This window comes from Oryx dammah, unplaced genomic scaffold (genome assembly GCF_014754425.2).
Source record: "Oryx dammah isolate SB20612 unplaced genomic scaffold, SCBI_Odam_1.1 HiC_scaffold_9, whole genome shotgun sequence".
Lineage (NCBI taxonomy): Eukaryota > Metazoa > Chordata > Mammalia > Artiodactyla > Bovidae > Oryx > Oryx dammah.
Genome location: NW_024070193.1, coordinates 17976783 through 17991670, shown reverse-complemented (window position 1 = coordinate 17991670; position 14888 = coordinate 17976783). Strand labels below are relative to the sequence as shown.

Here is a 14888-nt window from a genome sequence, read left to right as displayed (position 1 = left end):
AGATGGTGATTGCAGCCATGAAATTAAAAGATGCTTACTCCTTGGAAGAAAGATTATGACCAATCTAGATAGCATATTAAAAAGCACAGGCATTAGTTTGCCAACAAGGGTCGTTTAGTCAAGGCTATGATTTTTCCAGTAGTCATGTATGGATGTGAGAGTTGGACCATAGAGAGAGCTGAGCACCGAAATAGTGATGCTTTTAAACTGTGGTGTTGGAGAAAACTCTTGAGAGTCCCTTGGACTGCAAGGAGATCCACCCAGTCCATCCTAAAGGAAATCAGTCCTGAATATTCATTGGAAGGATTGATGTTGAAGCTGAAACTCCAATACTTTGGCCACCTGATGCGAAGAGCTGACTCATTTGTAAAGAGCCTGATGCTGGGAAAGATTGAAGGCAGGAGGAGAAGGGGATGACAGAAGATGAAATGGTTGGATGGCATCGCTGACTCAATGGACATGAGTTTGAGTAGGCTCTGGGAGTTGGTGATGGACAGGGAGGCCTGGCGTGCATCAGTCCATGGGGTCGCAAAGAGTCAGACACGACTGAGCGACTGAACTGAACTGAAAGGGTGGTGAAACAAATTAAACAAGGCCCAAATAAATGGAGAGAGATATCATGCAAATAGATTGAAAGACTCAATATAGTTCTCCTTAAATTGATCAATAGATTCAACACAATCCAGTTAAACTCTCAATTACTTTTATTTTTTTTAGCAGAAAATAAGAGGATCTTAAAATCTGTATGGAAAAGCAAAGGCCAAACAGATCTTAGACAAAACCAACTTGAAGAGTTTCTTTACCTAGTTTTAAGACTTACTGTGAATCTACAGTAATGAAAGCAGTATGACATTGGTGTAAGAATGGGTAAACGAAGCAAATGGATTAATATGGAGTAAAGAGTCCAGAAATACACACACGTACATATTTATAGTCGATTGAGTTTCAGCAAAGCACCAAGACATTTCAGTGAGTAAAGAAGTCTTTAATAAATGATGGTAGGACAGCTGGATAAACATACAGAAAGGAGAGAACCGTACCCAGTACCTCACACAGTACAGAGAACTTGCTGTGAGATAAATCGTAGGCTAAATGTAGAAACTAAAGCTATAAAGATGTGAAAGGAAACAGAAAAGTACTTTCACAACTTTGGAGTAGGTGAGGATTTTTTAAGACAGAAAGCACTGCTATAAATAATGATCAACTGGACATCATGAAAATTAAAAACTTCTGCTAATTAAAACTCATCATTAAGCAGTAAGTTAATCTAGATAAAGCATATGTGAGTCTTCTGTGTTCTATTCTTGATACTTTTCTCTAACTTAGAGATTATTTCCAAATAAAAAGATACCATTATGATAACATGCAAGAAAATACTCAGTTTATATATATATAAACACACAAACACATATACATAAATGAGATTGAACACTAAAATCTGTACATTTCAGTTATACAAATGTTACCCCAATAAATAAAGAGACCATATCTGTTTATCTTTATGATATCTGTTCATCATGCATGGTAGAATGTTGACCCTCTTGTAGGCTCCTGTTGTGCATAGTACATTATTATAAACTCCTTACCTTAGCATAAAGCCCCAGCATGATTTGGTCTATTACCTCTCCTTTCTATCTCATGTCTCTCTCTTATGTATTAAGTCCTAGCCCTGCTGACTTTACTGTCTGAAGTAGTTTATTTCTTGATGTTTTCTAGTTCAGTCTCTTTTTTTTCTCCTTCATTGCATTTGGAATAACTTGCATTTGTTTTGTCTCATTATACTTTTTTTACCTGCCTTTTCCACTGGACTAGAAGCTCTTGCCTGGAAAATCCCATGGGCGGAGGAGCCTGGTAGGCTGCAGTCCATGGGGTCGCTAAGAGTCGGACAAGACAGCGACTTCACTTTCACCTCTCACTTTCATACATTGGAGAAGGAAATGGCAACCCATTCCAGTGTTCTTGCCAGGAGAATCCCAGGGACGAGGGAGCCTGGTAGGCTGCCGTCTTTGGGGTCGCACAGAGTTGGACACGACTGAAGCAACTTAGCAGCAGCAGCAGAAGCTCTAGGAAGGTCGAGATCCTGATTTTTTTCACTGTTGTATTCCCCAATGTATACCTAGGATGTTGGCTTGGCTCAGGGAATATTGGTTGAAAAAGTGAATGAATGAATGTTCCTATTGTTCCATCTGTTGATGAAGTGGAAGTATACTCAGATAGTCCTCTGTTTGGAGTTTGGTCCATACCTCTTCAAATAAAAATGCCATAGTCTTATCCCTACAAGCAAAGCAAACCTTAATAAAATGGTGTCTGAAATAAGTTTTTGGTTGATAGCAATCAAACATTTTGTTTGATTCAAGGGAATTTTTTGTTCTCATTTTCTTTGCAAAATTGTTTTATGTATAGTCTTTCATTTCCTAATCAGTACGTGCTACTGAAGAGAGTTAATAGCAGCCCTTTTGACAATGCCTTACAAACATATTTGATCCTGAATCCTATGGTAAAATGTTTGAGCACACTAACCAACCATATGGATACATTTATTATTTCAAATATATATAAACATATTGCTGTACTATATATGTAATGAAAGTTACATAAATACACTTTAAAAGGTTGGTATGAAAGGTGATCTAATATTTTTTGCCTCCACTCCAACTGTATATCCCACTTTGAATATGGTACCTTAGGGCAGATATTCTACATTTTCTTATCTCTGTAAGGGTAAAACCTTAGTAGTGTTAACACTTTTACATTTTAAACCTTAACTCTGACAATGACTTGAAAGGCTTTATTGCTTCTTAAATGAATTTATGGTATTGTTTAATTCAGGTAGGGTAGAATTTTTAGGTCTGGGGAGTATTCTGAAATCATTTCTCCTAATATTTATTGTACCTATTTTTTAACATTGTTCAGTGATAGTTTTAATAAGATTAGAAAAGTGGGAAGGGGAGGCAAGGGATAGGTCTGGAAAAGCCTGTGTTATTTACACTGTAGTTAACTACACTATAAATATTGGTAGCAGTATATTTGAATGAAATGTCTTCTTGAGAAATTGCTAATTGTAAAAAATTTGCAGTTAGTGCACCCAAAGTTGCTCAAAAATGGGCTAACTACCACTATTATTGGAGAATTAAAAGACAGTTTTTAAGGAAGCATCAGTACTTCAGTATAGCAGCTTGAAACAGGTTTGGCTATTTTAAGCCTGCTCTGTTACCTCTGAGACCTAAAAGAAGCAGAACATAAAAATGAGCCTCTATCAGTTTGAACCAAACCTAATCTCTGTGATCATAGCTGTGGTCTAATTCTATTAAAGATGTTCAGATTCAGTGTCCTTGGTATCACTGTGGGTTGACCTGAGTAGTGAGCAATAAACTTGTGTATTATAATTCTGGCTTGAAGATATGTGCTTGGAAAGTGAAACCGACAGTCAGTGTTTTGTGTCTGTCTCTAAGCAGGCCAAGAGCCTATATAAAATGACAGGTGAATTTTTAGGAAAAGAAACCTATAATGGTTTCCTATTTAGTAGGTGACAGTATGTCCCAAGATAACACAAGCTTAAGGGGCTGGAACAAGCATGATTATTAAAGGCTAGCAGCTTCTCAGTTCATACAAATTGAATTTTTTCATATGCTGGAAAACTAGTAATATAGGGTAGAGTACTGAAATAAATTAGCATATTAAGTGAATTTATACACTCAGGTATGTGTGCACTTTGAATTTAAGGACGACATTTTATTACTTCTTCAAAGAAAAAGGCAATTTTTAAATTCTGCATTTGATCTCCCTGTTGAAAAGGGCCTATATGATAGGTTACATCAGTTTGATGATTATCCAAAAAAGTGGTTATTATATTGATGGGAATCTTTTTATCTTCTCTCTCTTTTTTCAGAATTACTGATTTGAGGAACATAAAAAGAAGATTGTATTTATCTACAGTCCATAAGGAATTGTCTTCAACCCCTCTTCATGCAAAAATCCCACTCTTCATGATCAAGCGCAAAATTGTAAGTGTAACATGAATATTGCTTAAAATATTAAATTTATTTCAGTAAATATTAATTCTGGGCCTGCTCTGTATATGAAGAATTTGTTAGGTTACATGAGTGTATTAAAAATGAATACACATTTAAAAGTGTATTCTCTTCCCTCCAGTGAAAGAGCTTAAAATTTATGAGGTGGAAAAATATAATTGTTTGAATATGTAGAGTATCACCAAAACTGTGATAGGAAGCACAGTAGAGAGAAAATGTGCTATTGGTACAGTGAAAGGGATAGAAATTGATCTGACTAAAGGATAAGAAAAGGTTTCACAGTTGCACAATTGCACTCATCTCACACGCTAGTAAAGTAATGCTCAAAATTCTCCAAGCCAGGCTTCAGCAATACGTGAACCGTGAACTTCCAGATGTCCAAGCTGGTTTTAGAAAAGACAGAGAAACCAGAGATCAAATTGCCAACATCCACTGGATCATCAAAAAAGCAAGAGAGTTTCAGAAAAACATCTAGTTCTGCTTTATTGACTATGCCAAAGCCTTTGACTGTGTGGATCACAATAAACTGTGGAAAATTCTGAAAGAGATGGGAATACCAGGCCACCTGACCTGCCTCTTGAGAAACCTGTATGCAGGTCAGGAAGCAACAGTCAGAACTGGACATGGAACAACAGACTGGTTCCAAATAGGAAAAGGAGTACGTCAAGGCTGTATATTGTCACCTTGCTCATTTAACTTATATGCAGAGTACATCATGAGAAACGCTGGACTGGAAGAAGCACAAGCTGGAATTAAGATTGCCGGGAGAAATATCAATAACCTCAGATATGCAGATGACACCACCCTTATGGCAGAAAGTGAAGAACTAAAGAGCCTCTTGATGAAAGAGGAGAATGAAAAAGTTGGCTTAAAGCTCAACATTCAGAAAACTAAGATCATGACATCCAGTCCCATCACTTCATGGGAAATAGATGGGGAAACAGTGGAAACAGTGGCTGACTTTATTTGTCTGGGCTCCAAAATCACTGTAGATGGTGACTGCAGCCATGAAATTAAAAGACACTTAACTCCTTGGAAGGAAAAGTTATGACCAACCTAGATAGCATATTAAAAAGCAGAGACATTACTTTGTCCACAAATGTCCGTCTAGTCAAGGCTATGGCTTTTCCAGTTAGTCATGTGTAGATGTGAAAGTTGAACCATAAAGAAAGCTGAGCACTGAAGAACTGATGCTTTTGAACTGTGGTGTTGGAGAAGATTGTTGAGAGTCCCTTGGACTGCAAGGAGATCCAACCAGTCCATCATAAAGGAGATCAGTCCTGGGTGTTCATTGGAAGGACTGGTGTTGAAGCTGAAACTCAAATTCTTTGGCCACCTAATGCGAAGAGCTGACTCATTTGAAAAAACCCTGCTGCTGGGAAAGATTGAGGGCAGGAGGAGAAGGGAAAGACAGAGAATGAGATGGTTGGATGGCATCACCGACTCGATGGACATGAGTCTGGGTAAACTCCAGGATTTGATGATAAACAGGGAGGCCTGGTGTGCTGCAGTTCATAGGGTCGCAAGGAGTCAGACACGACTGAGTGAACTGAACTGAACATGAAGGAGATTGTTCTTTTCGTGGGCTTTGAAGAACTGTATTAGTAGAATTTCAACAGGTAAAGATGCAAAACTGAGCATTTCTAGTCCTAGTCCTTATTAACGGCAACCCACTCCAGTGTTCTTGCCTGGAGAATCCCAGGGACGGTGGAGCCTGGTGGGCTGCCGTCTATGGGGTCGCAGAGTCGGACACCACTGAAGCGACTTAGCAGCAGCAGCAGTCCTTATTAATCCCAGTCTGGAGTACTGCATATGATAGCCTCGTCTGCACTTTTTAGTCCCCTCAAGCCAATCGAAATGTCACTACCAGATTAATCTTCCCAAGCACAGAATTGACTGTATGTTCCTCTTCAAACCAAGCTTAATAGCTTCCTTTTCTTTCTAAAGTGGCTCCCAAAGAGTGGAATATGCATTGCATGTGAAATGGAAAGTTGTGCATATTTGGAGAAGAGAGAATGATGCATCATTGTTGCCAGATTTCTTAAAGTAGCCTTAAGGAAACCTCAGTTCTGTAATCCAATAGCTTGGTACAGGTTGGGAGATTTGTGTAACCTCTGAGACCCCAAGCGGCATAATGTATAAGTAGGTAAGCAGTAGGTTACAGGCTAATAAATTTTGGCCTGATATGACTGACTAGTCTTTTTCAAATATCAGTCATTTCAGTACTACTCTCATGACTTTACCATGTTTGGATACTAACTGTTCCAGTGTAAATAATACTTTCCTTTTAAACCAACTCAACTTTATTTTTTTACTTAAATTTATTTTTTTAAGTTATATCATACTTATGAATGGAAAACCAGTATAACTTTACAAAAATAAAAATTAACCATAACAGTAAACACACTGAAAACAAACAGTATTTGCAAGTCTAGTTAAGTACTATTTCCTGTCAAGGGTTCTGTCCTGAGGCCTACTCTTAAATTCACAGGAACTTATCAAGAGTTAGATACGTGCAGAAACATTTTCTTGGGCATAATTAGGATAGAAACAAAACTGTTAGAGGGAAATTTGTATTCTGTGATCCATAGCCATTTAATGCCATGCCTATGAACAATCTAAAACCATTTCACATGCAATGCATATTCCACTCTTTTGGAGTCACTTTAGAGAGAAAAGGAAGCTATTAAGCTTGGTTTGAAGAAGAACATACAGTCAGTTCTGTGCTTGGGAAGATTAATCTGGTAGTGACATTTGGAATGGCTTGAGGGGACTAAAAAGTGCAGACGAGGATATCATATGCAGTACTCCAGACTGGGATTAATAAGGACTAGGGCAGTAGCAGTAGAGGAATGGATGTGAAAAAACATCAGAAGCTTATGGTCCAATGAACTAAGACATATTTAAACAGAGCAGTTCTGTATCCTGTAGTACATGCTGTGTGAGCAGAACCCACAGTGACTGTGGAGCACCAGCGGAATGATCAGAGAAGGGCTCCTAAAGAAGAAGATGCCTGAGCTGGGCCCTGAAAGATAAGAAGGCATTAACCAGGTTGAGTGGGGGTGGTATTCCTAGAAGAGAAATAGTAGTAGTAGGAGCTGCATGAGATGCACAGGTAAGTCCGATAATTCAGTGTTGCTGAAGAGAGACCAGTAGGAAAGTAGTAAGGCTGGAGAGGAAAATCGGGCAACCTCCTGGAAGGCTTTGTGTTTACAGCCACAGATCCTGAATTTTTATTCTCATAGGTGATAGGGAGCTACTAAAGGGCTTGCAGGAGGAGTGCCTGGTCAGATATGCATTTTAGATGGAATATCACTTTGGAGGATGGGTGGGAAGGATGAGACTGGAAATCAGCAGGACCAGTTAGAAAGTGATTGCAATTGTAGCAAGAAGGTAAGCTCCATGAGAGCAGGGTTTGTATCATTTTGTCAGTCTTGTATCCCCAGTGCCTATAGCAGGACCTGACTCCTCCTAGACACTTGGAGATTCAGATGGTAAAGAATCTGCCTGCAATGCAGGAGACCCAGGTTCAATCCCTGAATTAGGAAGATCCCCTGAAGAAGGGACTAGCGACCTATTCCAGGAATAGCAATCTGGATAATTCCATGGACAGAGGAGCCTGATAATGATAGCTTACTGTGAATGATGTCGAGTTTGTGATCTCCAAAGAAGATTTCTCTTCAGGACCAAAGACCAGGTTTGATCACTCAAGAGCTTTTGTGTTCAGTTCAGTTCAGTTCAGTCGCTCAGTCGTGTCTGACTCTTTGCAACCCCATGAATCGCAGCACGCCAGGCCTCCCTGTTCATCACCATCTCCCGGAGTTCACTCAGACTCACGTCCATCGAGTCCGTGATGCCATCCAGCCATCTCATCCTCTGTCGTCCCCTTCTCCTCCTGCCCCCAATCCCTCCCCGCATCAGAGTCTTTTCCAGTGAGTCAGCTCTTCGCACGAGGTGGCCAAAGTACTGGAGTTTCAGCTTTAGCATCATTCCTTCCAAAGAAATCCCAGGGTTGATCTCCTTCAGAATGGACTGGTTGGATCTCCTTGCAGTCCAAGGGACTCTCAAGAGTCTTCTCCAACACCACAGTTCAAAAGCATCAATTCTTCAGCACTCAGCCTTCTTCACAGTCCAACTCTCACATCCATACATGACCACAGGAAAAACCATAGCCTTGACTAGACGGACCTTAGTCGGCAAAGTAATGTCTCTGCTTTTGAATATGCTGTCTAGGTTGGTCATAACTTTTCTTCCAAGGAGTAAGCGTCTTTTAATTTCATGGCTGCAGTCACCATCTGCAGTGATTTTGGAGCCCAGACAAATAAAGTCTGACACTGTTTCCACTGTTTCCCCATCTATTTCCCATGAAGTGATGAGACCAGATCCCATGATCTTCGTTTTCTGAATGTTGAGCTTTAAGCCAACTTTTTTGCTCTCTTCTTTCACTTTCATCAAGAGGCTTTTTAGTTCCTCTTCACTTTCTGCCATAAGGGTGGTGTCATCTGAATATCTGAGGTTATTGATATTTCTCCCAGCAATCTTGATTCCAGCTTGTGTTTCTTCCAGTCCAGCGTAGCGAAGTTTTATTAAAGTATATAAAGGGACAGAGGAAGCTTCTGACATAGACATCAGAAAGGGGACAGAGAGTGCTCCCCTCACTAGTCTTAGCAAGGGAGCTATATACTTTTTCAATTGGTTATTACAGTAAGTCAAAAGAATGTCTAAAGGTTGTAAAGGTCTTACCAGACCCAATTCCAGAATATACATTTTAAGATAACAGGATTAGTCTGAAGGTTCTTAAGAAGGAGAAATATGTCCTCAAGCATGATACATTGTTGTTATATAATCACAGAGTTTAAGGGAAAACATATCCTTGAGCAAGATGTTTTGTTGTGCAATCATCAGCTCTGAGCTTAAAGAAAAAAACATTTGTCCTTTTCTTCTCCTTAAGAACTCCAGACCCCTTTACCCACCTTGAGAGCCCCAGACCCCTCTCCCCTCCTCAGGGACCCCAGACTTCTTATCAACCTACCCAGGAATTCACTCTCCCAGTAGGCTACAGTCCATGAAGCCACAAAGAGTTGGACATAACTGCACAAGGAAGACACACACAGAGACAGTCAGTAATTCTAAAAATGCATGAATGAGTAGATGAATGATCTAGGTAAAAGAAATGAGGTCCTGAAGTTGGAAAATAGAAATCAGTGTAGATGAGGAAGCGGAATTGAAAAATAACTATACGTAATAGTTTTAATTGAAAATTAATTAGAAATGAAGAAGGAAAAATCAAGGATGACACTGAGTTGGCTTCCTAGTTTGGATGACTGGCGACAGAATCAATACATAGAAATCCAGGAGAAAGAAGGTTAGAAAGGAAACATGAAAATGTTGGTAAAGGAGTCTGAAACATTCAGATTGAGAATTTGGGGTGATTTGGGGGCCTCTTGATGAAAGTGAAAGAGGAGAGTGAAAGAGGAGAGTGAAAAAGTTGGCTTAAAACTCAACATTCAGAAAACTAAGATCATGGCATCAAGTCACATCACTTTATGGCAAATAGAGGGGGAAACAGTGAGAGACTTTGTTTTCGGGGGCTCCAAAATCACTGCACATGGTGATTGCAGCCATGAAATTAAAAGATGCTTACTCCTTGGAAGAAAAGCTATGACCAACCTGTTATGGGAAGCACACTGATTGAAACCTCCCACCCTGGCCAGGCACCATAGTAACCATTTGCATGAGTTGTTTTATGACAGAAGATCCTGATAAGGAATATGGAACTAATAAGCCACCACCAGCCAGAAGAGTTCAGGAAAGATCAAAACGAGACACCAGTTGTCCGTCCACTTCCCAGAATCCCTCTCACTAGCATTCATCTTGGCTGAGCATGTGTGCGCCACCAGGAAAGACTCTGAATTAGAGTGATTGGCCAAAGACCACCCGGAAACTAATCCCATCACCGTAAAACCCAAGACTGCGAGCCACGCAGCAGAGCAGTTCTCCTGAGTTCCCTTACCCTACTGCTCTCCACCCAGGTGCCCTTTCCCAATACAGTCTCTTGCTTTGTCAGCACATGTGTCTCCTCAGACAGTTCATTTCCAAGTGTTAGACAAGAGCCCAGTTTCAGGCCCTGGAAGTGGTCCGCCTTTCTGCAACAAACCTAGGCAGCATGTTGAAAAGCAGAGACATTACTTTGCTGACAAAGGTCCGTCTAGTCAAAGCTATGATTTTTCCAGTAGTCATGTATGGATGTGAGAATTGTACTATAAAGAATTGGTGCTTTTGAACTGTGGTGTTGGAGAAGACTCTTGAGAGTCCCTTGGACTGCAAGGAGATCCAACCAGTCCATCCTGAAGGAAATCAGTTCTGAATATTCATTAGAAGGGCTTCCCTGGTGGCTCAGACGGTAAAGCGTCTGCCTACAATGCGGGAGACCTGGGTTCAATCCCTGGCTTGGGAAGATCTTCTGGAGAAGGAAATGGCAACCCACTCCAGTATTCTTGCCTGGAAAATCCCATCGATGGAGGAGTGTGGTAGGCTACAGTCCATGGGGTCGTAGAGAGCTGGACACAACTGAACTACTTCACTTTCATTCATTGGAAAGACTGATGCTGAAGCTGAAACTCCAATACTTTGGCCACCTGATGTGAAGAACTGACTCATTGGAAAAGACCCTGATGCTGGGAAAGATTGAAGTTGGGAGGAGAAGAGGACGACAAAGGATGAGATGGTTCCATGGCATCACCAAGTTGATGGACATGAGTTTGAGTAACCTCCGGGAGTTGGTGATGAACAAGGAAGCTTGGCATGCTGCAGTCCATGGGGTCGCATAGTCAGACATGACTAAATGACTGAACTGAACTGAACTCAGCATACAAGTGGCACCTAAACTCATGAGAATGGATGAAATTGCCTACAAAGAGAGTAGAGAATGGCAGAAGCAACAATAAAAGAGGCTAGAGGAGGAAATGCAAGGACTTGCCCAGGAAAAAGGATGGGCAAAGGAAGAAGGAGGCAGGGCAACAATAAGAAAGTGATGTGAAGCATGAAGCAGAGTAAAGTGTGTCAAAACCAACAAAGTTTTGCTAAGAGAAAGTATGTGAAAATATTTGGGAATGTTGCTATCAAGAGGCCATAAATAACTTCATTAACAAGTTTTGATGTATGAATCAGTGCAGTGCCCTGAGCAAATGGAAGGTAGAGACATGGGAGCATCCTGACCATTGTTTTTAGTAGGCAGATCCACTGGGCTTGATGCTAAAGTGGATATAAACAGGGAAGGGGGAGGAATCAAAGATAACTAGGGTTTTGAGTCTGAGAAATCTTGGCGACTGAACCCAGTAACACATAGAGCTGGACTGTGGAATACATTGGTGGTTTCTGTTTATAGGAGAATTATTTTAATTCATTGTATATTAAACATTCACAAATGCAAAAGATTAAATGCAAATACTTCTGTTATTAAAGTTAAATTATTTAAGACATTAAGGAAGTGCTTAATGCTTAAGACATTAAGGAAAGCTCCTCCGTCCATGGTATTCTCCAGGCAAGAATACTGGAGTGGGTTGCCATTTCCTTCTCCAGGGGATCTTCCCGACCCAGGGATCGAACCCAGGTCTCCCACATTGCAGGCAGACACTTTAACCTCTGCACCACCAGGAAAGCCCTAGGAAATGCTTTAGTGCCTTACAAGTGAAATTATATCCATTGTCATATATTTGGGTATGATTTTCTTATTCATCTAAGATTGTTTAGAGTTCAGTATTAGGTAGTTTCCAAGAGTTAAATCATATGTAAGACCCATACATTATTCTGTGTGTGGTTAATAAATCAGGATTGTCATTACCTCGCTTTTGTGACTTCAGTCACCCTTGTCAATTAACTAACTGAAGTTTTTGAATATGGTTTTGAAATCTGAAGCAATCATTCTGTATGTAATTATAATCTACACACATAGGCCAAACTTTAGATAAGGATTTTATCTCCTATTTGCTCTTTAGGTGCTACATCTTCCAGGAAGCCCTCCATGGTTTCCTCTCTGTTGACTAGACATTTTTAGGTACAGTTATCATCATTACCATCCACAGATTCATAATTCTTATAACACTTGTTCACCCAGCACTTTAATTCTGTGTTTACTTGTCTGTCTCCCCCTTTAGACTGTCAGCATATCTCATCTGGCTTTTATCCGTAGTCCTTATGTGTGTACAACATATTAAGTGCTTAGTAACTGTGGAACAATCGACAGGTCCTAATATGCCTACTAACTTGGAACATAAAATAATGAATTTTTCATGGACAAATTGTATAAGCTTTGTGATGTGCTTCCGTCCTTATGTGTATACAACATATTAAGTGCTTAGTAACTGTTGAACAATCGACAGGTCCTAATATGCCTACTAATTTGGAACATAAAATAATGAATTTATCATGGACAAATTGTATAAGCTTTGTGATGTGCTTCAGTTCAGTTCAGTCGCTCAGTCGTGTCCGACTCTTTGCGACCCCATGAATCGCAGCACACCAGGCCTCCCTGTTCATCACCATCTCCCAGAGTTCAGACTCACGTCCATCGAGTCTGTGATGCCATCCAACCATCTCATCCTCTGTCGTCCCCTTCTTCTGCCTGGCGTTGGTGTTATATTGGCCCCAGTTCTCTGCTTTTTACCAAAGCACTTTTCACTTTTTTCTGCTTTTAAAGAGCCATAGATACTTTGTTGATAAACTTCAAAATACAGTATTTTAAAAGCATTTCAGCTGACATTTTAATTGAGGCAATTTCACATAAAATTTCTGACCTCTTTTTTAAAAAATTGAGACATTAACTGACTTTGCTTTCTTGAACATCAGGAGGTCAGAGTTCAGTGGCAATTGCAAGTTCTCCTATGAAGTTTAATCTTCTCCATTCTAAGAATGTGGGTACAATCAGAGCTTTTCTGTTTCACTCATTTAAGCGACCTACCTGGCCCCCCTCACCTATACTTTGCAACCCCTAATTTTGAGGAAATTGCCAAATGGTCCAGTTTTCCTTGGTTCCTTAGCTAAAGCCTTCACATAACCAGAGACAGCAAATAGAGTTGATATTTTTATAGCCACACCAACATGAATATTTATTTAGAGGCTACTTACTATTCCAGTTACTGTAGAATGTTCACCCTATCTAATAAAAAATTTTATTTTTCATGTTATTCTTAATTATGATGGATTCATCTTAACATTTTATACTTCTAATTTAGGTTTTCAGTGACAAGAGCAGTTTTAAAAGTTAATAACCATCCTGTTAAACAGTGGAGGTAGCCACTTAGTCAGGACTCACTGAAATCAATCTTACTTCTTCTTTAATATAATTTCAATTAGTTGGTGATGGTATCAAATGAACATCAATATCTTGCCACCAAAGTATGTATTAATGTACAGTGAATTTAATTCTATTTGAATAGGAAGTCTGGGGATGAGATACTGCTGAAAATGAATCTTTCATTGGAGATATAACAAAGTAGTATGATAAATTACAACACCAAATTCTTTTAGTAATTTTTACCACTCAAATACCCACTGTTTGTCATTTAAATAGAATTACTCTTTAGGAGTTGTATTTTCTTGTACCACAACTCTGATGGAATATGTTATAGATTTTATTACAAACTGAAAGTGTGGCATATTGTTTTTAAATATTTCCCTTAAAGATTATTTTTCCCATAGAGCCAATAGATCACTTTCTAACACCGCACACAAAGATAAACTCAAAATGGATTAAAGATCTAAATGTAAGACCAGAAACTATAAAACTCCTAGAGGAGAACATAGGCAAAACACTCTCCGACATAAACCACAGCAGGATCCTCTATGATCCACCTCCCAGAATTCTGGAAATAAAAGCAAAAATAAACAAATGGGACCTAATTAAAATTAAAAGCTTCTGCACAACAAAGGAAAATATAAGCAAAGTGAAAAGACAGCCTTCCGAATGGGGGAAAATAATAGCAAATGAAGCAACTGACAAACAACTAATCTCAAAAATATACAAGCAACTCCTGCAGCTCAATTTCAGAAAAATAAATGACCCAATCAAAAAATGGGCCAAAGAACTAAATAGACATTTCTCCAAAGAAGACATACGGATGGCTAAGAAACACATGAAAAGATGCTCAACATCACTCATTATTAGAGAAATGCAAATCAAAACCACAATGAGGTACCACTTCACACCAGTCAGAATGGCTGCGATCCAAAAATCTGCAAGCAATAAATGCTGGAGAGGATGTGGAGAGAAGGGAACCCTCCTACACTGTTGGTGGGAATGCAAACTAGTACAGCCTCTATGGAGAACAGTGTGGAGATTCCTTAAAAAATTGCAAATAGAACTGCCTTATGACCCAGCAATCCCACTGCTGGGCATACACACTGAGGAAACCAGAATAGAAAGAGACACATGTACCCCAATGTTCATCGCAGCACTGTTTATAATAGCCAGGACATGGAAACAACCTAGATGTCCATCAGCAGATGAATGGATAAGAAAGCTGTGGTACATATACACAATGGAGTATTACTCAGCCGTTAAAAAGAATACATTTGAATCAGTTCTGATGAGATGGATGAAACTGGAGCCGATTATACAGAGTGAAGTAAGCCAGATGGAAAAACACCAATACAGTGTACTAACACATATATATGGAATTTAGAAAGATGGCAATGATGACCCTGTATGCAGGACAGCAAAAAAGACACAGATGTGTATAGCGGACTTTTGGACTCAGAGGGAGAGGGAGAGGGTGAGATGATTTGGGAGAATGGCATTGAAACATGTATAATATCATGTAAGAATCGAATTGCCAGTCTATGTCCGATGCAGGATAC

General features: G+C 39.6%; 1 protein-coding gene across 2 annotated transcripts in view; it reads left to right on the top strand.

Moving 5' to 3' along the window:
* The window catches only part of CFAP20DC (CFAP20 domain containing), a 263974-nt gene that overhangs the window by 88414 nt on the left and 160672 nt on the right, over positions 1–14888 (top strand). For both annotated transcript variants that reach the window (XM_040246530.1, XM_040246529.1), the window contains exon 5: positions 3890–4004. In XM_040246530.1, the coding sequence (XP_040102464.1) occupies positions 3890–4004 (115 nt within the window). The remainder of the gene's footprint in view (positions 1–3889; positions 4005–14888) is intronic.